This window comes from Helianthus annuus, chromosome 15 (assembly GCF_002127325.2).
Source record: "Helianthus annuus cultivar XRQ/B chromosome 15, HanXRQr2.0-SUNRISE, whole genome shotgun sequence".
Taxonomy (NCBI): Eukaryota; Viridiplantae; Streptophyta; class Magnoliopsida; order Asterales; family Asteraceae; genus Helianthus; species Helianthus annuus.
In genome coordinates this window covers 50,596,090-50,619,259 of record NC_035447.2, presented here as the reverse complement: position 1 = coordinate 50,619,259, position 23,170 = coordinate 50,596,090, and the positions used below count along the sequence as shown (strand labels likewise).

Sequence of the window (23,170 nt, the reverse complement as noted above, 5' to 3'; positions counted from 1 at the left end):
TTTAACAAACAAGAAAATATTTTCATTTAGGTCTTCGTAAAAGTTAAATAAACAAACCTCGTCCGCGTTCCTCAACTCATTTATAAGCCTTTTAGAGTCATATTGGTACCGAAAGAAGACCCGAGAAAATTTGAATATAAGACCCAAACTATTAAAGCCCAATCAAAACAAACAAGCCCCACTTTGGGTATTCAATATTTGGTTCAAACCGATCAAACCAAACCGAATTGCAAACTCAGTTTTCGGTTCCAACCAAGAAAACCGTCAAACCGAACAACCCATACCGATGAAACAGACTAACCCGCAAACCAAACCAATGAACACCCTAAGCCCACTACATAGATATGCCGATCTGGAAATAAAAACTACAAAGACATCATTACCTGATATGCCAAGCATGATCTTTGACAGTTTCACTACATATAAAACCTATCTTATCTAATTGCAACTCTACTTATAGTTTCAACCCAACCCAACCCAACCCAAAAACGAATAGTGCGAGTTCTGTTTACAACCCAACCCAGCCCAGCCCGGTACCATCAAATATGAATATATAAACACCATAATGAAACAGTAATAGTCTCTACAGTGCTCAAAACATAGGTCAAAAGTACACAACGGACACGAGCAATTTAACTCTTATTCCACAATCATAAACACCACAAAAGAATGCAAGCAATAATCGTTGTTCAAAAGCTGCCAGACAAGCATAAAAATGGAACCAATCTTCATTTTTTTCAGAATAACTACATACCGAGAAATGCAAAGGTGCTGTCACTTCTTAATCTGCTCTGGACTGACCCGCTCGGGAAGACAAGATGATACCCACAATAAGACCGTATAAGGCCAAGGCTTCGGCGAAGATGAGGATAAGAATCATGCCCACAAAGAGCTTTGGCTGCTGAGCGTTTGCTCTGGATAACAAATAGGAGAAAGTTTTAGTATATAGAAAGAAAAAAGGAATACTAAAGTGATTGTATTTGGCTTTTTCATACAATTACAAACAAATATAGTTTTTGAAGAAAGGTCAAAACAAATTATCTATCTATACAAAAAGCAACTTAAGTTGCCTTAACACATCATCGCACCACTTTAATAGGAGGCACCGTTTCAAAGCGCCTTTACAAAATGTTATCAGATTTTATATATCCAAACTCCAAACGCGCTGTTTCATGTTCTCTGATTCTCTGGAACATCAACCCACATTAAGAAAAAGCCCGACAAAAACTTTCACATGAATGAAAAACCTAAACAATCAGACATCCAAACCGACCTCCGAACAAAAACATTCACATGAATGATAAAAACGAACAATCGGACTATACATTTACATCCAACCCGGCGCGCCGGTCCGCCGGACAAGACTTTACATCCAAACAAAGCGTCTTCTCCAACCACTGATTACATGATACATCCAACCGTTCGAAAAAAAAAACCAAACCCATGTGTCTGCTCCAACCACCGTTTCCCGTCTTTTTCCACCCTTTCACACCATATGTAACCCCCACCATATCCAAAAAACTCCAGCCGGAAGAATTTAAACGCTTACAGAGAGAAGCCACAAAACACCAACGTTTTTGGTACGACGACGGCGTGGTGGTGGGGCAGCGGTAGAGATGGTTACGGAGAATTAGAAGAGAGATGATTGAATCGACGGTGGTGGCAGTTCGGTGGGGTGCTGTAGTTGCAGTGGTTGTGGTGTGGTGGCGGTGCGACGGTTAAGTGGTTGTTGTGTTAATTTCTTCTTCTTTAACTTTTGTGATTAGTGCCATGTTTTAGTATGTTTGTTGAGTGTGTGTAAATAGTAGGAGGTATGGCTATTTTTATATAGATTTAAGATTATTTTAGATCTAGGATTTAACATGTGTATAACATATATTATAAAAAATATGGCGTATAGTATAATTAAGTGAATTCAAAATAAACATTGTATATAACAATATTGAAGAATAAAAATAATGATTACTATTTTTGTATGCTTTTAAATTAAAAAGAGATACCATTTCAAAAAAAAAAAAAAAAAAACCACCTCACTTAACTCAAAAATTTAAATAGAATAATTGTTTATAACGATGCTCTTTATGGTGTTTTAATTATTTAAAATGATGCTCTTTATGGTGTTTTTTTTATATGTGAAGGTGTAATCAGGTTTGGGTGAGTTGGTGTTGGGTTCGTATGTGAGTGGTGAGGTTTTGACCATAATTTGAGAGGTAGAAGGCTTTAAACATCAACATTCGTTGGCACACGAGTGAAGAGAGGGAAGCCGCGTCAAAACACAATAGCTCTAATGATTATTTAGTTAATGATATTGGTTATTAATAGTAACGAAAGAATACTTCACGAAATAGCCTTTTTATCAACCAAATTTAAAAGTTTCTATAAGAATAACAATTTTTGTAACCAAATGGTACATATTTTGATAACTTTTTCCTAAATTAAAGAATTTTTTTAATCTTATTTTGTGATACTAATGACTTTCATAATCAACATCCGCCGCAACGCGCGGGTAGCATTAACTCGTCCATTTACAAATTACAACCCGTTTTAAATATTATAGCATAAGTAATAATAAAACTAGAGTTTGAAACAGTACCTAACACCAGCATCACCAACAATTCCGATAGCCATTCCAGCGGAAAGACCAGCCAGACCACAAGCCAAACCAGAGGAAAGGTGTGCATAGCCATCAAACAGATAATAAGATTTCGCCTTGGGGTTGATTCCGGTACTGATAATAACAGCAATAATCAAACCATAAATACCGAGCACACCAGCCATAACAACCGGAACAATAGATTTCATCACCAGCTCAGGCCTCATAACTCCCATAGATGCCACGCCTACACCACTCTTCGCCGTACCGTATGCAGCCCCCATACCTAACACATAATCCAATCGGAAACACCAGATCCGTAACTATTACATCAGCAAATAAATGCAGTAACAGGGTATTAAATCATCAAAGAATTCAAAAATCAATAAACTATGACTGGGTGATATAATTTGCAGTCAAACAAGAAAATACTAGACTTCAGATCCGTAACTATTACATCAGTGAATAAACGTAGAAACATGTAATTAAATCGTCACAGAATCCCCAAAAATCACCAAACTGTGAGTAGGTGATATAATATGCGGTTTAACAAATATTGATCTTCAAATCCATAACTATTACATCGGCAAATAAACATAGAAACAAGCGATTAAATCATCACAGAATTCAAAAATCAATAAACTAAGACTACGTGATATAATTTGCAGTTTAACAAATACTGATTTCAGATCCTTAACTATAACATAGGCAGATAAACGAATAAACAAGCGATTAAATCATTACACAATCCAAAAACCTAAAAACTACGATTACGTGATACGATTTGCAGTTTAACAAAACAAAATTACTGGATTTCAGATCCGCAACTATTACACCGGCAAATAAACGTATAACCAAGCGATTAAAACATCATACAATCCAAAAACCTAAAAACTACGATTACATGATACTATTTGCAGTTTAACAGATGAAAATTACTGGATTTCAGATCCGTATCCATTATACCGGCAAATAAACGTTCAAACAAGCGATTAAAGCAAAAACCTAAAAACTAATAGTACGTGATATGATTTACGGTCAAACGAGACAAAATTACTGGATCTGAGATCTAAATATTGCAATTGAAAGAAGAAATGGTGAAATTAGGGTTGATGATGTACATGAGAAGACGAGTGCAAAAGCGGCACCGAGGAATCCGAAGAAAGGTGCAGTTTCATCACCGCTGAATGTCGAATCGGCCATTGTAGAAGGAGATCGGGAGTGAAATTGATGGAATTCGGATCGGAGGGAGATGTGAAATTAGGGTTAGATCTCTGTGTTTCGATCCCTAATCAGTAATCTGGATGTGTTGGATATTTTTATGTGTTTTTCCTCTCACCTTCCTACACTTGTCGTTTTTGTGTGATCGATTGGATCTATAATCTTTGGTTTATTTGGAACCATTCTGTAACATTATCACTGTATAGAAAATTATTAAAAAAAAAAAAAAAAAAGTCGTTGATAGTTGTAAAAAAGGTTTAAATAAAATTATAGAATTTATAACTTAATTTCACTAACAGATATAAGTTTATTTTAACAAATTACATGTATTTAACATATTTTTGTAAGTAAAAATAATGAGTCATTCGGTTCGGTTTGATTTACATACAGACTATAGATTCACGTAACTAGCCTAAAAAAATAGGGGTATCAAAAATTTAGGATCAGGGGTATCCTTTGTATAACGAAGACAGAGTTGAGGGGCATTATTACACTACAAAGACGAAGTTGTGAGATATTTTTACACTGTACATATAATATGTATATGTTGTTAAGTTGATTGCCCATGTTATTGTTACACTTTTAACTCATCAATGGCCGATGCTCATGTCACTTCGCATTTTCTTTTCCAACAACACCTATTGTTAACTTCATTGCAATTTATTTTACTAGTATCGTTACAACCTCTATTCAACTGACGACATGAAACTTCCTGGTTATATGTTTTAAATACCCAATAAACCCAAACAACCTGTGAGTGCATATGTCTATCGCTTGCGTCAATCACGTAACGTAGTTTAAACAAATGAGACAATATTGGTGCTGAACAGAGAAAAGCATGAAGACTATTGAGAAAATGTGTCTCCGTACGAAGGGATGATTCGTACGAAGCCAGGAAGTATTCAAGGTTGCCTTCGTACGAAGGCTAATAGCTTCGTACGAAGCCAAGCATGTCCTTGTGCGAACCCATGATGTCTATATATAGAAGCTTAGGTCTTGTTCATTTGTAACTTTGAGCAACTTTGAGGCGAAGCTCTGCTCGTTTGATTTCACGGTTTTGTATTGTTATAGTATCAATCGAAATCATATTATAATTACATCCTCGTGTTCTCATCCACGTACGTGATTGGATTCCACACATATCACGTGTCGGTACCGCGGTACGCATTCATCGGTTGAAGATTCGTTCGAATTCACACAACCAAACTGTAGTAATGATTTGGTTTGTTTAGGTTCCAAATTTTATTACTTTAATTTTGATTGCGAGTTTGCGACACTGTTACTCAAGTTTTAACCTAAAGCAAACTGTTAAAATGGGACTTCCAGTCGTAGTCGCCTCTCAGGTATGTGTAATGTAGGAAGAACATAGATATACATCCAGGGCAAACAAATTAAGAGACATTAAATCATCGGTACTAATCTACCATACAAAATTAACAAGGTCAATCCTCATATTCAGTTTCATTACCATGTTTGTTTTTATATTTTGGTTGTTAATTTTGCATAAAAATATTATTAATATAAATCAGATGTTTAGTTTTGCGCCTGTCTTAATTAATCTCCTATAATGTTGTTTTCATTTTCTTTTGTCACTACTGTAAAATCCAAAGTAAGATGAAATTTACAGATTTGCTGATAAAAAGATTGATTTAATCATAAAAGCCCATTATGCAAGTTGCATCTTTTTCCTTGACTAGCAAGCTTGATATTTGTTATTAATGTTTATATTTTATCAATAAGCGGCCATAGATATAAATGGACACAAGTAAAGCGTTTATGGGTCAATCCTATCCGTCTTGGAACGCCCTAAAACTTTACTCATTTTGATCCAAAACTTATTTTGACATGTTACCAATGATATCGGACCCGTTTGTTGCCACTAATTCACATGGCCATTCACTTAAGGTAACATGAAAGAAGATAGGTTGATGACCTGATGTTAAGTGTAAAGTAGTAACTTATTCAACCACCAACTTACAAATAAAAGAAAAAAAAAACAAAATTTAAGTTCGCAACCTATGCGAACAAGTCTTTCACAAATTTGCTCCAGAACTCTACAGAAACAACTTACTTGCAAAACTGGCTAATAAACAAAAGGGAAAATAGCGTATCGATTAGGAGGGTAATCGTCAAATTTATGCAGGTACCACCTTTGTGTTTCTGTTGCTGCAAAAACAAGATTCGCCACCTGCACGGGAGAAATCTTTCAATTTGTGGTTGAATCGAGACTTTCAGTGTCCAATAGTGTCAACAGGGATGGAAAACATACCACGAATGCAAAAAGCAACCACAATGAGAGATCTGCACCACCACTAGCCACCAGAAGACCACCATAGATGACCTTCATGAACAACATTATAGTGAGATGAATACATAGAGATTGGTTAAAGAAAACTTATTGATATTTTACCATTTTCATTAGAATATGGATCATGATTTTAGTATTCCATGTTTATAACGAGAAAACTTACAATTTCGGCTGAGTAGTGCGGAGATGATACGTATTCGAACCAATCACCATAAGGGATCACATACTCCTCCAGCTTTTCGGTTTTTTCTCGCAAGGAACCCTAATCATATGTTCAGAAACTACATCTTAGTTAATAAAACACAAAAGAAAACAGTTACCACACAGACATTGGCGTAGCTTAGTGGGGGCGGGAGGGGGCGGCCGACCCCCCGAACTTTTCGCTCAGTAGTGGAGAGTATGTAGTTTTTGTATAGAAATTTTTGGGTATATACGTCTTTTACCCCCCGGTTTTATAGAAATTTTTAGGTATATACGTTTTCGACCCCACGGTCGGAAATCTCAAGCTTCGCCACTGCACACAGATAGGGCTGTAAACGAACCGAACGAACACGAACAAGGCCATGTTCGTGTTCGTTCGTTAAGGAAATTAACATGTTCGTGAACTGTTCATGAACACATACTGAACATAAGTTTATGTTCATGTTCGTTTGTTAAGGAAATTCAATTGTTCACGAACAGTTCGTGAACACTGGTCTCAAACACAAACGAACGCAAGAGAATAAAAAAGAATGCAAACGAACATTTAACTTGAAAATAAAACAAATAAAAATATTGCTATCCTTAAACATTGGATATAAGTAGTTAAATACAACCATCAAATGATAAATCAAAACACAAGAAGTCTAATACACCACCAAACGATGAATCAACTTTAACTAACGTAGACATAATTATCCCCAAAAACGTCTTAGCATGTCAAAATTTTAGCTAACTTAGAAAAAAATAGGGTTTCAAGTTTTCAATATGTTTAGATAAAAGGTTTATTATTTTTTATTTTTTAATATAATCAAACAAACACGAACGAACGTAACCGAACATATTACCGAACGTTCGCGAACGAAGTCGAACGAACGAGACCTATGTTCGTGTTCGTTCGCTAAGCTAACCGAACGAAATTTTTTGTTCGTGTTCGTTCGTTAAGCTAATCGAATAAACATAAACGAACTTCCCGCCGAACGGTTCATGAACTGTTCGCTGAACGTTCGGTTCGTTTACAACCCTACACACAGACGTCAACCTTTCAAAAGATACAAGAAAAAAAAGCATACAATAACCATGCTAAAATGAGGGTTTCGTGCCAATGTAAACTCATTCTAGATCAAAACTACCTTATATAATTACACTTGAAAAACTGACCTAGAAAGGTAGAGATGGCGATTAAGACCTTTAAAATCTTGTTAAACAGGTTAGATGGGTCGAAAGCGTATTTAAATGCTTACCTCTTAAAATTCTTTAATAAATAAAAAATTGATACCTACCTCAATAATTTATTTAATTATGTTTAATAAATTAGCTAGGGTTCATATGAATGGAACATCGCTCAAAACTTAATGGTATTACATGGAGCAGCTGGCAAAGTTCTGTTGCTTTATGTTAAATGTATCTTTATTTTTGGTTTGCTGTACTTTGAGAGTGTAAACTCTAAACTGCTATTATAGCTGGGCCCATAAGCACCTTTCTTGGGGATGCAAGTTTTGAGTAATTAAAGTCGTCCCATTGGCCGTTCAAAAAAATAAATTAATTAATCTACTTATAAAGTTCAAGAAGTGGAAGAAAAAAATGTAGTGGCTAAAGTCTAAACCCAACTCGTTTTGACCCGTATCACAGAATTACCCGCTACCCATCCCCACCCGTTTTGACCCGTATCATAGAATTACCCGCTACCCATCCCCACCCGTTTTGACCTGTATCATAGAATTACCCATTACCCGTCCCACCCGTTTTGACCCATATTATAGAATTACCCGCTACCCATCCCCACCCGTTTTGACCCGTATCATAGAATTACCCACCACCCGTCCCACCCGTTTTGCCACCTCTAAGAAGCATATACTTCAATAAAACCACTAAGTATAAATAAGCATGTATACAAGTTTTCTAAAAAAGAAAACAGAAAAAAAGCAGTTAAAGAGTGTCGAGGCATGGACTTACAAGAATTTCATGACAACGGTACTGATGTACCCAACCCCAAAAGAATATAACTGCACCTATCCACGCATACCATCGAAGCCTCAAAAAAGGAGTCACAAACATCCATATATTAAACTCTGGCTTCGACATTCGGTCCTTTCCCTTCACAATAAATTCCGCCACCAGATTCTTCACAAAGTCGAACACTTCAGGTGCAAAAGTACAGCATAGTGACAGAGGAGCTGCTGTATAGAAACTGGTTTAACAAACATCATTCAAATCAGCAAAAAATCTTCAAAAGCCATGAAACAAGTTCAAATATGACAAAAGGATTTCAAATAGAAGACTTACAATAGGCCGGCAAGATAACCGAAGATGTGCATTCGAGCTGATGGACTGTAGTCGAAAACGTAGATTGTTTCATAGAAGCGTCTCAGAACTTGAGCTTCCATTAGCAAAAGTAGAAACACAGACAGCCAAACGTTATATACGTGTTCTCTCATAGAGAGAGATTTATTCAAGGAGAAGGCATGAGAACCACCGGTCAAGTGACTGGTTATAGTGGAAAAGACATCTTGTTCAATAAGTGATGGTAGCATCTTGATTGCGTAATACCACACTGCAGCAAGCAAGATAGTTGTCCAGAAGATGGCCACCACGTAAAAGTGAGAGAAGAATCTTTGAGGCACGGTTAATTTCTGAAACGCACAAGCATTAATTGAGTTAAGCATGTTTGCTTGTGAAAGAAACGTTTAAAACCATAAACTAATCTAATGTCAACTATTGATCCAGACTGGCAGATTGATGATCTATAAAACTTTTTGCCACTCAACGGACTTGTAATTTCACAAATAGTTCTCAGAAGAAACAGAATTTAGGATCACAAACTCACAATGAAACAGATATGCACGTGTGATATTTTTCACGTATTAATAAACTTTGGTAAGACTCACTATCATTCCAGTTCAAACACACCATGCCATGATGTCATCGTTGCAAAAAAAAAAAAAAAATTCAATCATCAATCCATATATAATATATCGAAAAGTTATATTCAACGATAACGAATTACTTTTAACGGTATTGATTTACTGTAACGTTATATTCAAAGGTGAAGAGTTTTTTATGCCATTCTTTAGACACATATAAAAACGATCACTCACAGTATTGGACTGTAAAATCTTCCCTCTCCTAGCAAAACTCAACAGTGCTCTGCGAAACCAACCGAGCCCGGGCAACGGCAACCATGCAACAAGAATCGGCAACGTAGCAGCGATCCACGCTATCCGTAGTAGCGATACAAGCCCAAGCCCTAGCTCTTCCATCCTTCAAACAAATAAAATTATTTTTGAGCCAATATTATTACTTTAGAATAACCAACTGCAACCAAATATAACAAACACTACTTAATTTAATCAACATATTGAAGTATAAACCTTCATCATCCATCCTAACAGCAATTCGAAGCGCTAGAGTTCGAGATTCAAAACATCATGGCATACGAAATTATAGTTTTGTTGTTTCAAAGTATTTTACCAAATACCTGTACAGTACCGAACCGATACTTACACTTACACTGACTGAACAAAATCAGAATTGGTACCGGTAAAGTAACAATCTAATCCTACAAAAGCGAATCATATGAATGACGTTTTGAGATTCTAGAAACCGTAACACACACATCTATGCCCTAGAATTCCAAAATCAATGAATCGGAAGAAATTAAAGAGATTGCATGAACCTAATTATGATGACTAGAGTGAAATTACGGAATACCGGAGAAACATAATTTCTAAAATTCTCATTGCTGATCGGAACAGTGAAACTTCATTCGGATGATGGAGAAACTTCTTCTGGTTTGAGCGTTAACGAATCCGAAATTGTTTAGATACTTTAATCTATAATAACGGTTGTCAATAGAGATGAATATTGAAGCAAAATCGTGTTCTAATCGCGACTGTGAAGACTACAGAGGACGGTAGACATCACTCCGCCACCAGCACGGCGTTTTTCCACCGTCGATCGATCAATATATTTCTTTTTTAATAGTTACGAAAGAAGAAGAATAATTATAATTATAATTAGAGTAAATTACGATTTTGGCCCCGTGGATATATCACTTTTACTATATTAGCCCAAAATAGGATTTTTTAACATATGTGCCCTATGGTCTCGATAACTAACTATTTTGGCCTCTGAGTCTAACTCAACCCAACTCTGGTTAATTATTTGTCACATGGCAGACATATCATGGGTATAATGATAATTTCTCCTCCCCCTTTTACTGTCACCTACATTTTTCAACGGCGTTTAACTCGATCATCATTCTGGAACTCGTAAATTTTAGGTTCATCCCATCTTTTTTTATCAATACAAAATCCACATATTACCCTTAAACAATGCCATGTCCATGCCCTCAAAACATACATCTTAACTATAATATAACTAATACTTAGTGAGCTTATTTTGAACAAGATCACTGTGTTAAACAAGCTTATTTTACACAATATTTTCCTGTATCTCCTGATCATAATTTGGTCATCTATCTGCTGTAAGCCTTGACATAAACACAGATCAAAACACCACTGTTGTTTTCTTATGTCAATTCTTGTACAATTCGATGCAAAATTCTTTAAAACAAACACCAGCATTGTTCAATTAGTAGCACTTGGTATCAAAATATTTATGTTCTTGGTAACTTTTCCCTCATTTTTTTCAAAAATCCAAATTGATTTTAACCCTTAAAACTAAAGTTTACCAATTTTTTTTATTAATTATTTTTTTAAGAGGTAACTACAAACACCTACAACAGTTCAACCAACAAAACACATAATACATCAAAAAACTCAACAAGAAACACAAATAAACCGAGAATTTCCCCAAAAATACATACAGAATACAACCAAGATTTACAAAAAAAAAAAAAACAACAAAATCAGAAAAATAACAACTAAAATGGCCCAAGAAAGAAGTAACTCACTTAGTAACACTGCTACTGCAATTGCAACTGATTGACTGTCTCAAAACTTAGGGTTTTGAGGAATATTGGAGGATTATATAGAGAGTGTAGAGATGATCGGCGGTTGAGTGGTGAATTTTTAGATGAAATCGACGATGAAGATGGGGGAATTGGGAATCGAGGGGGAATTATGGAATTAGGGCAAAATTGGGGAAAGAAATTGCAAGGAAAAGAGGTAACGCCGTAGAAAAATGTAGAAATGTAAGTGTCACTAAGAGGGAAGAGAAATTACCATTATACCCATCATGTGTCTGCCATGTGACAACTAATTAACTAAAATTTGGGGTTGAGTTAGATTCAGGGGCCAAAATAGTTAGTTATAGAGACCATGGGGGCACATATGTTAAAAAATCCTATTTTGGACTAATATAGTAAAAGTGATATAACCACAGGGGCCAAAATCGTAATTTACTCTTATAATTAAAACAATAGTGTAAATAAAACTGTAAGTGTAAATTTTGACTGGTTAAAACCAATCATAAATGAAGGGCATGTACGGCTAAACTTTTTAAATCAAGTTATTGACTTATTAGTTTTTTTCAAAAAGCTAATAAGTAGATTTTGTATTTAGCAAACCTAAAAGTACTTTTCAAAATGACTTTTTGTATAGGAGAAAAGTTATTTTTGAGAAGTTAGGATGTTGTGACTTTTTGAACCAACTTATTGACTTATTAGCTTTTAGTTATTTTACATCAATAAGCTAAGTCAAACACTTTTTAAAAAACAACTTATTGACTTATTGGTTTTTTCCATCCTATAAGCTAATCCAAACATTTTTCTAAAAACTCCTTTTCAAAAAGTCATAAATCAATAAGTCATTTTCACAAAAAGTCCTTTTTAGATAAAATAAGCTTAGCCAAACATGCCCGAAATCAAATAGAAATAATTATTTGTGTCAGAGGTCTACGAAACCTCGTTTGGTCTAAACCGATCCGTTTATAAACCGGGCGATAATTTTTAGTTTGGTCTCAAACCGGTTTGATCTAAACCAGTTTGGATTAAGAACGGGTTTTAGAGTTGAAAACCTCTACTCGTTCGACAGTGACACCACACACACAACGCTGCCAGTAACCACTGAACCACCACGGCCAAAATCGGAATCTTCCATGAAAACCCTAATCGCCGCTGGAAACCACCGTCACTTTCGTATCATCATCCAAAACGTTACAAATCGAAGCTAAGTGTCCGACGGCTGCGAAAAAGGAGTGGGAAAAATCGTAAAACTTTTGATAAGAGAAAATGAAGATGGATTTGCAGAAGGTGAAATTAGAAATATCTTTTTTTTTTCGGTTTTAAAAAGGTGAGAAAAGTCAAAGAAAGAAACAAATAAGAGAAAAACCATATGACAATTGGGGTCTCTTTCGTAATTTCCATTATTGTTAGGCAGGTGGGTGTGGGACGAGCTGATCTAGTGGGCCACCATAGAGAGAGAGAGAGAGAGAGAGATATTTAATTGTTTTTGTTTTAATGTGGGCCAACATTTTCAGATTTGGGACTATCCTCCACACCCTTGGGTAGTCCCTAAGGGGATGGTCCTCCACCCCATGTGACGTGGCGTCTACGTGGCGGATGGTTCCCAAAGGGACTACCCAAACCACACCCCATGGTCTAAGAAGGCATTATATATTGACAAGTGTTCAAGAACTTAAAACCTAAACCCACTACACCACCACCACACCCCACCCCTCCACCACCCAAAAACCTAAACCCCCACCCTCCCGCAAAAAAAAAAAAAAAAAACTATATCTCACCAAAAACCCCCAAAAAACCTAACCCCCCCCCCCCACAAAAATAAAACCCTAAACACTCACCACCAACCCCACCACCACCCAAAAACCTAACCCCCCCACCCCTCCCCCACCCAAAAAAAAAAAGGTTTTTGGGTGGTGGTGGGTATTTAGGTTTTTTATTTTTTTGTAGTGGGTTTATTTTTAGGAGCATTTGTATACTTCTTATTTTTAGAAGCCTTTGTATTTGATCCTAAACTCTATAACACTATGGGTATGTTTGGCATGGAGCTTTTAGAAGCTTTTAGGAGCTTCTAGCTTTAAGCTTATAAAAAAAAGCTCCTACTCAATAAAAAGTCTTGTTTGGTTGAAGAAGCTTTAAGCTTTTAGGTTAGGAGCTTGAAGCTTTTGGTTGAACGCTACTACTAGTAGCGTTTATAAGGAGCTACAAGCTTTTAGGAAAAAAAATGACTATTTTAACCTCTAAAAATAAGGAACTTTTTAATGCACCAACTTTCTAAATTTTTAGTTATGTCCATTTTGGTAATTTTATACATTTTATTAAAAGCTCCAGCTACTCTACCAATCCTCAAATATATCTAAAAAGCTACAGCTACTAGCTACTAGCTACAGCTACCAGCTTCCAGCCACCAGCCACCAGCTTCTAGCTTTCAGCTACCAGCCACCAGCTACTTTTGCCAAACATACCCTATATATACATTATTTCATACCCATTTTTTCCACAAACTCATTCAAACTCTCTCAATTTCATACAAAAGTACTCTCCAACATTTAAAAAGCGATAGATCCATACAATTTAAACAACCCAAATCCAAACTTGAATCCAAACTCGTTCTTGCCAGCCGGCTACACTTCACCACTCGATCCGAATTGGTCATCCCAATTTTCTTTTTCGGGTTTCAAACAATCTCCCAATGCTTTCACCCAATTGAACCAACTACAACAAATGCAAATGCTAATACAAAACCTGTTTAACATGCCATTACAACAACTACAATCACCACCACCGTTGTCAAATAAATATCAACGACGAGGCGGAATTTGACGATGATACAAATGAAATTCTAGAGTCGTAACGTCCCATGGGGAGGGACAAAGTCAAAAGGGAGGCGGCTGCAAAAGAACAAGCCGCATCAGGGAGCAGTTCGAAAATGGAAGATTTAATGGCTCAATCAAAGCATTCACAGAGGTCGAAGCCGAAAAGGTCGAAGCCTTCGGGGGTGTTTGGCCTAGCTTTTATTTTTTTGGCTTATGTTTATATTTTAAAGTAGTTTATGCTTATTTTCTTTCATTTGATAAGCTATTTTTAACTGTTTGGATTAGCTTATATTCTACAAGTTGATAATTAATAATTAATCTTTAGTTGTTTGTTAAGTTATTTTGTATTATGGGAAGGGGTGTAATATCATTGTGTGTAATGAGTAAAAACCATCTTCTTCAAATAAGCTTATTCAAATAAGCTAAAAAACCATATTCCTATAAGCTTGTTGGAATTAGCTTATATAAGCTAATAAGCATAAGCTTAAAAAGCTAAACCAAACACCCATTAGTGCTTATTTTGTAAAAATAAGCTAAAAAAACTATAAGCTTAGATAAAAAAGCTAGGCCAAACACCCCCGAAGTTGATGAACGACTCAAGTTAAAACAAGAAGGGACATAAATAGAGGAATGGAAGATAATGACAATCAACATCAACGTGTATCTAGAAGAAGACCACCACATTTTGCAAAAAATGAAAGAAAAGATCGCCAAAAAATGCAGTTGTAAAAAACGATGATAAAGATTTTGATAAAAATGATTTTAGGGTTTTTATAGTTTTTTTTGTTGCTTGTATGTAAAATCGATGATAAAAAATTAGATGTAAAACACATTTACATCAGTGTAAAAAACATTAGCGTGTTTCGTTTTTTTAATGATTTTGAATAGATTTGAAGTTGAGATCTTTGAGTTTTTTGCGGTTTTTTTTAGCGTTGAGGGTTGAATTTCATATTTACACTTATGTACAAGTTAGGTTTTTTAGGGGAAAATTTGATGTAAAAATAAAGGAATATTAGATTTTAATAATTTCAACTATTCGCCGTTGGCCGCTAATACTCTCAACTTTAAAAATAACCACTGTTTCCCCTAAATCCTGAGCGAACACTAGTGTATTTGCGAACTGATCGAACTAATCCTGGCCATACACGCGTGTAAATCAATGACCAGGATTTGATAATGAAATCCTAGCCATACACGTATGTAAATCAACGGTTAGAATTTGTTCACTTGATACATTAGTGTTCACTCTAGAACCCTGCCCTATATATAAACTTTAGAATTCTAGTTTATTTATAACGATCGGAAATTCAAATTCAAAAGGTAGTTACAAAATTCAAACCTAGCAGAAGAAATCATGAAATCCATTCACCAGTTCATCATCAACAATACAGATAGAGAAACTGCAAACACAAAGTCAAACCCTCGCCGGCCATCCATCTTCGTCAATTCCGTCACCATGTGGCGGACAAACCGCTGCTATCTTGTTCCAATCGGATGACATATTATCTTTACACACTTATTCGGTAACCTATTTATACTCTGTTTTTTGTTTCCTTAATCACTCACAAAATTGTATCCAATTTGTTGATATTAACGCCTTAGTTGTGCAAATTAGGGTTTTACTTCGATTTATTTCGTATCTAGAGTTGGTTTTAGGGTTTGCTAGTGTTAATTTAACATTATTAGGTGTTTCTAGGGTTTCATTTGTGTAAATTGGCTGGAAATTTACATATACAGTTATTAGGTAAACTATTAATAGCCTGTTTTGCGTTTACTTAATTATTCATGAAATTGTATCCGAGTTGTTGATTTCAAATTAGGGTTTTAATTAGGTTTATTTCATATCTAGAGGTGGTTTTAGGGTTTTAGGTGTGTCTAGGGTTTGTAGTTTAATGTTCCTGATTGGTTGTGTATGTTAGGGTTTTAATCTGATTTATTTCATATCCAGATTTGGTTTCAGGGTTTGCTAGTGTTCATTTAGCATTATTAGGTGTGTTTAGGGTTTTTTCGAGCTTAATGTTCTTGATTGATTGTGTAAGTTAGGGTTATAATCTGGTTTATTAGGTGTTTGTAGGGTTTGTAGTTTAATGTTCTTGATTTATTGTGTAAATTAGGGTTTTAATCTGGTTTATTTCATATCTAGAGTTAGTTTCATGGTTTGCTAGTGTTGCTTAGCATTTTTAGGTATTTCTAGGGCTTGTTAGAGCTTAACGATCTTGATTGATTGAGTAGAAGTGTTAGGATTTGGGGAAGAACAGGGTTCAATTCGTGTAAAGAAATGAGTGAAAATAAGGACATTCAAAGAGTACAATCTTCATTTGGTGATCCACTAGAATCACATGTTTCTTTTGATCATCTTCGCATACCGCAGTCAAACACTGTCCAATTTCGTGCCCAGATTCAACCGTTTGTTTCGTATTTTAATGCTGAAAACAGCGGTAAAAGGCTCGGAATTCCTCCAGCTCATCCACAAATCCTTGGCACCCGGAGTCCTCGAAGCAATCAGCAAACTTCATCTCAGCCTTTGTTTTTCTCGGTTGATTCTTTGCCCCCTTTGAGCCCGTCTTCCTATCGGGGCCCCACATCTGATCAAATAGTAGGTGATGTCACTCACAGGCGGTCAAACAGTGATATTCCATTTGGGTTCTCAACTATCTTGCAGTCATCGCCACCTTTGATCCCGTTAAGAGGCTCTAAGGGCTTTGACGTGTCTGCACATTTGAGGAACATCAAGCAGGAATCCAATTGGGAGAAAACTTGCGGTGAAAGCAATGCAGAAGGTTTGGGCGAACGGAAATCCGAAGGTGAAGTCGTGGATGATCGGTTTTCTTCTTATGTAAACCTAAACAATCTTGGTAAATTAAACTCTTTTAGAACTGAAAACGGTGAAGATCTGGATAGCAGAGCTAGTGGTACGAAGGCAAACGGAGGTGACAGCAGTGATAATGAAGCGACAAGTAGCGTAATCGGAAGCAATAACAGTATGCAGAGGTCAGGTATCTGTTCAATTTCTGATAAACGGCACTACAGAAGTCTCTCCATGGATAGTGTTATCGGGAACATGAACTTCGTTGATGAATCGCTTAAGTTGCCGGAAGGGCAAATAGGTAAATTGTTGTCAGCTGATTCAATTAACGTGAATTCAGATACGTTTAGCTTGGATTTTGGAAACGGTGTGTTTAATGGGGCCGAGCTCAAGAAAATCATGGCGAATGAGAACCTTGCTGAAATGGCTTTAACTGATCCAAAGAGAGTCAAAAGGTGGGTACTTACGTAAATTATTAATCATTCTTTATTCTAGTTTAAATTCTTTGACAATAAAAATGTGGTCTTGAAAAAAGATGGTGTTTTTCTTAATTAGGATTTTGGCTAATCGACAGTCAGCTGCTCGTTCCAAAGAAAGGAAAATGCGTTATATCACGGAATTGGAGAATAAGGTTCAAAATTTACAGACAGAAGCAACAACGTTGTCTGCTCAGGTTACCTTATTGCAGGTTCGAGTATGCAAAGTTCTAGGAGACATTATTTCTTTTTTATAAGTCTAATTATATTTATGTTAGTTTTTTTTATTTATTTTATTTTATTTTTATTTTGTTTGCTTTTCAGAGAGATTTAACTAGTTTAACAAGTCAAAATAATGAGCTGAAGTTTCGTGTACAAGCAATGGAGCAACAATCCCACCTTCGAGATGGTATGACTTTAATGATTCTATATATTCGTGTGTGTGTGTGTGTGTGTGTGTGTGTGTGTGTGTGTGTATATATATATATTTGTATGTGTGTCTGGATGGATACGTTCAATACAAAATCATCTTTACGTAGAGAACTGCATGCGATGGCCAGATGTAGAGAGAGAAAGGAAGGTGGTTATGCTGTTACATAACTGTCGTATCAGAGTTGACCCAACAAGCACATATGTTCATACGGTTCTTGCAGTTCTTTCATTAAATTTGGTTCTGTATTGAACGTGTAATAGCACCCGATTTTTAATAAACGCTTAAAATTAAATGAAAATGCAATGAAGAATTGTGAAAAAGGATGTAGACAAATGGCATTCTTAGTCTTTGTTTTTTGGGGACTCCTGGCAGCTCTAAATGATACTTTAACCGCTGAGGTCCAACGTTTGAAGATAATGAGGCTGGAGTTAAGTGCGGATGCTACTAATTTTTCTCAGCCATCAATCAATCTGCAAATGTTTCAGTTACATCATCAGCACGAGCAGCAGGAGCAAAATGGTGGCACAACTACACACGGTTAAAATCAATTGGTCGTTTAAGTCGACTGGCTCGTGATTACAAGTATTTTTATACCAGTAGCTATATGGGTTTACTTCATTCGTTTGTTCTTTGCATCTCTTAAAAAGGAAGACATCGAGGGGTGTTGTTATGTTTGTTTGTTCGTTCGTTTGTCCATTGCATTTTATTGGAAGAAGAGGTTACTCAGGGTAGTTAGAATCAAAGGTAGTAGCAAAATAAGAGGATTGCTTAAGTTGGATGGTGAACATGTACTTTTTTGTATTTGTTAAAATGAGTGAACTTGAAATAATATTGAAGAATAAAGTAGATTTTTTTTTCATGGATGGTTCCAGATTGCGGTTTTAGTCTTAACTTTTTCAAAATTACATCCACGGTCATCATTGTTCATTCAGTTGTAACACGTTTGGTCTTCGAAATACACACCGTTGCTTACAAAACAAAAAGAAAAATTGAAATCACCTTGTATTTCACTCCCCACCATTAAAGCTCTTCTTGAATTATGATCACAAATATAACAATATTTCTATAATAAAGTTAGTTTTTTCGCGTATATTCGATAATTGTTCTGTCTAGCACTTACAGGAATCAGATTTCAGAAATTGATCATGCAAAACTATCACATAAAAATAAATAAACAACAATAATGAGCACAAAAAAATCTCATATACCCCTCCAAACGAACAAAAAATAGTAAAAAATAGCAGTTTTTTATACCAATATATCTATAACTTTCTGCAAGTTTTGATATGGTATTACTGTACACAAGGGGTTCTTCTACCTGTAACTTTGTCACACAAGAATCTGTGATTTAGCAGCCCCACGAGCACACAACTTCCTGCCGGTTTTGCTTAAAGCGCAAACACATATTTCAAGAAGATCATAGTCTTCTTCCCAATACAAAAGAGAAGCTTTTTCAGGGTTTTCTAGAAGCATCTTAGATGTCAAATATCCAGCAATTGTCCATGTTTGGTACATTCTAGATTGCTTCCCTATGAATTTACCGCTTTTGGTGTCGTAATATTCCGGCCAGTGATCGGCATACAATCTTTTTTCAGCAATATCCACAGCCTTTCTTGCTAGTTCTATTCTTCCCATCTTGATGCAAGCTAATGTAAACTAAAATACACAAGAAACATATAAAAACATGATTTTTTGTAGAAATGTTTGCGGAAAAGGAAGACAAAGTGAAAATTACCTGCCATAACAGAGTTGGCCAAGATCCGCCGTTGTGATACGACCATGGTCTGTAATTAGTCAAAAGATTGTTATAGACTTATAGTTTGATATAACATAATACTCAATGTCATACGGGTTAAATAAGTGGAAAGGGTCAAACAGGTCGAAGTCGCCCAAAGTGTATTTTTTGGTAAAAGAAACCTCCAAAACCATTTTGTTATATTTATAACAAAATTTAAACTGTTCGACAAAATTGTACCCGTTTGTCACTAAGCCATTTGACCCGTGACCTGCCTATTTTCCACCTCTACATAATATGCATGGTTCGGTTATGAACAAACTTCAACCTTTATCAGGTCAAACGGGTCAAATAAATAAAAGTATCCCAAAATTTTTGAGCATTAAGCCTCCAAAATCATTTTAGTAAAATTATTAAGATCATTATTACATAATATAACTTTTAATCATATTGGGCATATTATTTATAACAAAATTGACATGTTTTGACCCTAACTCATCTGACCTGCTGCCCGACTTTGTCTGACCCGCCCATTTCCACCTCTACATAGTATGCATGATAGTTAAAAAAAAAAGATAAAAAGGAACTCACGTGTTCTTCGGGTCACTACCAGTGATTATACGCCACTCTTCTTTTTCCACGGCAGGGTAGACGATCTTAAGAGGCATATCGCCAACAAGATCATCCCATTTGGATTCCAACAGATTTAATATTGAATTGTTTTGTTTTGGAGTGCTCAAAGAGGAGACAATTGACCAAATATTACCAAGTGTAAAGAATCTGAAATCCATATGCGCGGGTTGTAGATTTCCGATCATGTAACCCCCTTCCGCTGGAATCCAATCCATTAACCAATAAGGAATCTGTTCCGGGTAAATGTTGAATTTGTTTATCGCTTCTGTTGAATACTCTTCGGTTTTATATCGATATATTTCATTGATTTTCTTCATATCTAACCAATAATACTCTCGGATATGAAAAGATAATGCACTAAGTCTATTGTTAACCGTCCTCATTAAGTTCTTCGATCCTTCGTCTGTTGCAAGCATCTCGCGAGCACACCTTAGAGCTGAGTAAAACAACGACTGCGAATTGGGAAGAAAAGTCAAAATTCAATAGTCAAAGAAAAAAGTCAAACAAGAACTCACTTGGATCTCCAAAGGGTGGCCATGAATACCCATTCGTCTATCAATCATACATGAGCCATCAGTAACTAAAAGCGAAGGGAACATGTCGAACCCATCAGATAAACACAGGTTTAGAATTAGTTTAATGCCCGTTTGAACATCGACCCGTTCTTGCATTGCATAATCACCAGTGATCTTGGTGTAAGCTCTCAATAATATAATCCACCACAATCCTTCATTTAAGTCGATATGCAAACAAATGAACAATAGTTAAAACTTACCAGAATCATAATGCCAACAGGTCATGAATGGAAAAGATTTGACTTCTTACCAGAGTCAACTGGTGCAACGCGACCTATAGCGGATTCCCCAAAATCCGGGTCTAATACTTCTTCAAATTTTGTATCATCAAGGGGTACGGTTCGGATTTTGAAACTTGCAGGCATTAGCCCCTGTCCAGGACTGTAGCAGTCCACAGTTTTTTCCCAACTCTTACAAAATAATAAACAAGCATCAATGAATCCGGAAATATTTATAGTGTCGGTGAATTTATTATTTATAGATAGATAGATTCAAGCTTTAGAGATAGTATTTCATCATGAAACCTACCAAAAAGGGATTCTGATGTCAATTTCAAGTAGGGGTGTGCATGAGTCAGTTTGGGTCGTTTATGGGCTTAAACCAAACGAAAACTGAAATTTGGTTGTTTGGTTTTAGTAAAATGTTCGATTTTACGTATGGGTTTGGTTCAGTTATAGGTTAGTTATTGGTCTTGAGTTATTTGTGCCTGAAAAACATTGATCCAAAATAAAATTTTGTGCCTAAATTTTTTGGCTCAAAATAATGATTTTGGATCATAAATCCAATAACAAACATTCAAACAAGTTTGGTTTTCGAGCGAGGCATAACTGAACTGTAATCTTGGGTTTTTAGGGAAACAAAATCGAACTGTTGGTTATTAGTTTGGGTCGGTTATTTTGGTTTGGGTTAATCCGTTTCTTTTCGCTTAACTAGTCTTTGCTCACCCCTAACTTTTCATGTGAAATTACATGCATGAATATGAATGAATATCTAGCAACTTACAAACATAACAAGATTAAAATCCCCAAATTACCTGCAATTGCAAAGTATGCAAAAGAAAGTTTCTAACAATCTCTCCTTCTCCTTTTAACAAGAATGCTAAAGCCGACGGCACAAAATCTCGAATAAAAACTTGATCATAATTCAATGGCGTCTTATCTCCGGGATCACAGGCCGCCAGAGTCCCCACAGGGTTGCCGCAGTAAGTCACAACCGAGTCCCTCAACAACCGCCACGCTTCCTTCTCCACCTCAGTCTCCGTCCTACATGCAGGCTCATCTAAATCACCACCACCTTGCATGTAACTGGTTTCAAAATTCTTGTCATTTGCATGGTTTTCTAAAGTTGTTGAATAATCCGAAATGTGATCATTTTTATTACTATTATTATTGTTGCTAGAACTACAACATGTGGCTGGAAAAACCCGAGACCGGCCCCATTTTGGATAGGAAACAGAATATTGTTTGTGAGTTTGATTGATCGCGCATCGAAGACCCAAAAATCGTGGTAACGAGATGTGGAGGCTGCGATTTGAGTTCGGGGATTTGATGAATCCCAAAACGCTTCGGCTTTGGTTAAAAAGCCTGCAACCGAATATCATTTTGGAAATCTTGATGGCGTTCATAAGAAAGAAAGAAGAATTCAGATGAATATGTTATGGGATATTAATGATCTTTTTTTTTGTACATTGGATGAAGGAATTGTGTATATATAATGGGGTTATGATTTAGGAAGATTTTTGTGAATCTAAAGGAACCAAGAATCAAATTGGTGTATTGTAGGGAATTACGGAGACGATAAGGTGGTGGTGGTGGTGTGTGTCTATGTGAAGATTTTGTTTTGGGAGAATAAACATAGTTTTCATGAATAAACATACTTAATTTTTCTCATTTTATTTATACCCTAACTATCATTTTCTAACTATAGGATGTAAGTGAAAAATAACAATGTAGTATGGGAGGAACCGACACTCTAGGGCAAGTACCTTAGCCCTAATCAACCATCATTCGTCATATCAAAAAGTGCACCAATTACCCATTAACTAGTAAGTGGTGGCGTCGCCTACCTATGCCGCAAACTATTTTTAAAATTTTTTTATTTAAATAAAGTCAAATGTTGTAAAGAAAATAAATTTTATTAACTTAAAATAAAAATACATAATTCAACACAACCGAATAAAAAAAAATCTTACACATCGTCTTCCTCCTCGAGGCTGCAATATGGATGAGAAGATCATTTTAAGTCGATAATGCGTATCGGGATCCATCAACTCCGTAAGCACTGCGTCGTTTGATTTGACAATTGGATCCCTAATGTGGACCGGTGAGAATACATGCCCCTCGTCTTTTAAGATCATTTTGTGAAGTATCATGCACATATACGTCTCGTTAAAAATCTTGTTCACCATCATAGCATGCATGAGTCTCCTAAGTATGCCTCATTTTCCTTTTAG

General features: G+C 36.0%; 4 protein-coding genes across 9 annotated transcripts; 1 reads left to right on the top strand and 3 right to left on the bottom strand.

The window, feature by feature from the left end:
• Nucleotides 1-546: 546 nt before the first annotated feature.
• Nucleotides 547-3,993, bottom strand: LOC110911546 (V-type proton ATPase subunit c1). The gene is made up of 3 exons (XM_022156172.2): nt 3,715-3,993; nt 2,594-2,879; nt 547-914 (listed from the first exon to the last, which is right to left on the bottom strand). Exons 1-3 carry the CDS (start codon nt 3,794-3,796, stop codon nt 782-784), a joined length of 501 nt encoding a protein of 166 aa, XP_022011864.1. The 5' UTR covers nt 3,797-3,993; the 3' UTR covers nt 547-781.
• A 1,694-nt stretch (nt 3,994-5,687) lies between these two features.
• On the bottom strand, nt 5,688-11,466 carry LOC110911547 (polyprenol reductase 2). 3 transcript variants are annotated; one of them, XM_022156174.2, is made up of 7 exons: nt 11,236-11,466; nt 9,419-9,581; nt 8,607-8,953; nt 8,277-8,511; nt 6,286-6,384; nt 6,084-6,155; nt 5,688-6,002 (listed from the first exon to the last, which is right to left on the bottom strand). In XM_022156174.2, the coding sequence occupies exons 2-7, from the start codon at nt 9,578-9,580 to the stop codon at nt 5,898-5,900; spliced, it is 1,020 nt and encodes a 339-aa protein (XP_022011866.1). In that variant the 5' UTR covers nt 9,581; nt 11,236-11,466; the 3' UTR covers nt 5,688-5,897. The 3 variants fall into 3 exon arrangements, with proteins under 3 accessions (XP_022011866.1, XP_022011865.1, XP_022011867.1); XM_022156173.1 differs by lacking the exon at nt 11,236-11,466 and adding an exon at nt 10,032-10,297; XM_022156175.2 differs by lacking the exon at nt 11,236-11,466 and adding an exon at nt 9,997-10,292.
• A 3,901-nt stretch (nt 11,467-15,367) lies between these two features.
• LOC110911549 (bZIP transcription factor 18) lies at nt 15,368-18,634 on the top strand. 4 transcript variants are annotated; one of them, XM_022156178.2, is made up of 5 exons: nt 15,373-15,583; nt 16,497-17,321; nt 17,422-17,554; nt 17,667-17,751; nt 18,148-18,634. In XM_022156178.2, the coding sequence occupies exons 1-5, from the start codon at nt 15,555-15,557 to the stop codon at nt 18,315-18,317; spliced, it is 1,242 nt and encodes a 413-aa protein (XP_022011870.1). In that variant the 5' UTR covers nt 15,373-15,554; the 3' UTR covers nt 18,318-18,634. The 4 variants fall into 4 exon arrangements, with proteins under 4 accessions (XP_022011869.1, XP_022011871.1, XP_022011868.1 ...); XM_022156177.2 differs by lacking the exon at nt 18,148-18,634 and adding an exon at nt 17,882-18,131 and having other exon boundaries at nt 15,368-17,321; XM_022156176.2 differs by having other exon boundaries at nt 15,371-17,321.
• Nucleotides 18,635-19,003: 369 nt separating this feature from the next.
• LOC110911550 (alkaline/neutral invertase A, mitochondrial) lies at nt 19,004-22,527 on the bottom strand. Its single transcript, XM_022156180.2, has 6 exons — nt 21,752-22,527; nt 20,969-21,128; nt 20,659-20,870; nt 20,102-20,595; nt 19,511-19,559; nt 19,004-19,431 (listed from the first exon to the last, which is right to left on the bottom strand). Exons 1-6 carry the CDS (start codon nt 22,340-22,342, stop codon nt 19,105-19,107), a joined length of 1,833 nt encoding a protein of 610 aa, XP_022011872.1. The 5' UTR covers nt 22,343-22,527; the 3' UTR covers nt 19,004-19,104.
• Nucleotides 22,528-23,170: the final 643 nt, after the last annotated feature.

Coding starts and splice junctions, on each gene's coding strand:
- LOC110911549 (XM_022156176.2), top strand. CDS start 16,339: ATGAGTGAAAATAAGGACATTCAAAGAGTACAATCTTCATTTGGTGAT. Junction 17,555..17,666: donor CTCAGGTTACCTTATTGCAG/GTTCGAGTATGC, acceptor TTTGCTTTTCAG/AGAGATTTAACTAGTTTAAC. Junction 17,752..18,147: donor ACAATCCCACCTTCGAGATG/GTATGACTTTAA, acceptor GACTCCTGGCAG/CTCTAAATGATACTTTAACC.
- LOC110911546 (XM_022156172.2), bottom strand. CDS start 3,796: ATGGCCGATTCGACATTCAGCGGTGATGAAACTGCACCTTTCTTCGGA. Junction 2,880..3,714: donor TTTTGCACTCGTCTTCTCAT/GTACATCATCAA, acceptor ATTATGTGTTAG/GTATGGGGGCTGCATACGGT. Junction 915..2,593: donor GTTGGTGATGCTGGTGTTAG/GTACTGTTTCAA, acceptor TTTGTTATCCAG/AGCAAACGCTCAGCAGCCAA.
- LOC110911547 (XM_022156173.1), bottom strand. CDS start 10,060: ATGAGAATTTTAGAAATTATGTTTCTCCG. Junction 9,582..10,031: donor TTAGAAATTATGTTTCTCCG/GTATTCCGTAAT, acceptor ATTTGTTTGAAG/GATGGAAGAGCTAGGGCTTG. Junction 6,003..6,083: donor GGTTGCTTTTTGCATTCGTG/GTATGTTTTCCA, acceptor TCTCCCGTGCAG/GTGGCGAATCTTGTTTTTGC.
- LOC110911550 (XM_022156180.2), bottom strand. CDS start 22,342: ATGAACGCCATCAAGATTTCCAAAATGATATTCGGTTGCAGGCTTTTT. Junction 20,596..20,658: donor GCCACCCTTTGGAGATCCAA/GTGAGTTCTTGT, acceptor CCCAATTCGCAG/TCGTTGTTTTACTCAGCTCT. Junction 19,432..19,510: donor GGCCAACTCTGTTATGGCAG/GTAATTTTCACT, acceptor TGTGTATTTTAG/TTTACATTAGCTTGCATCAA.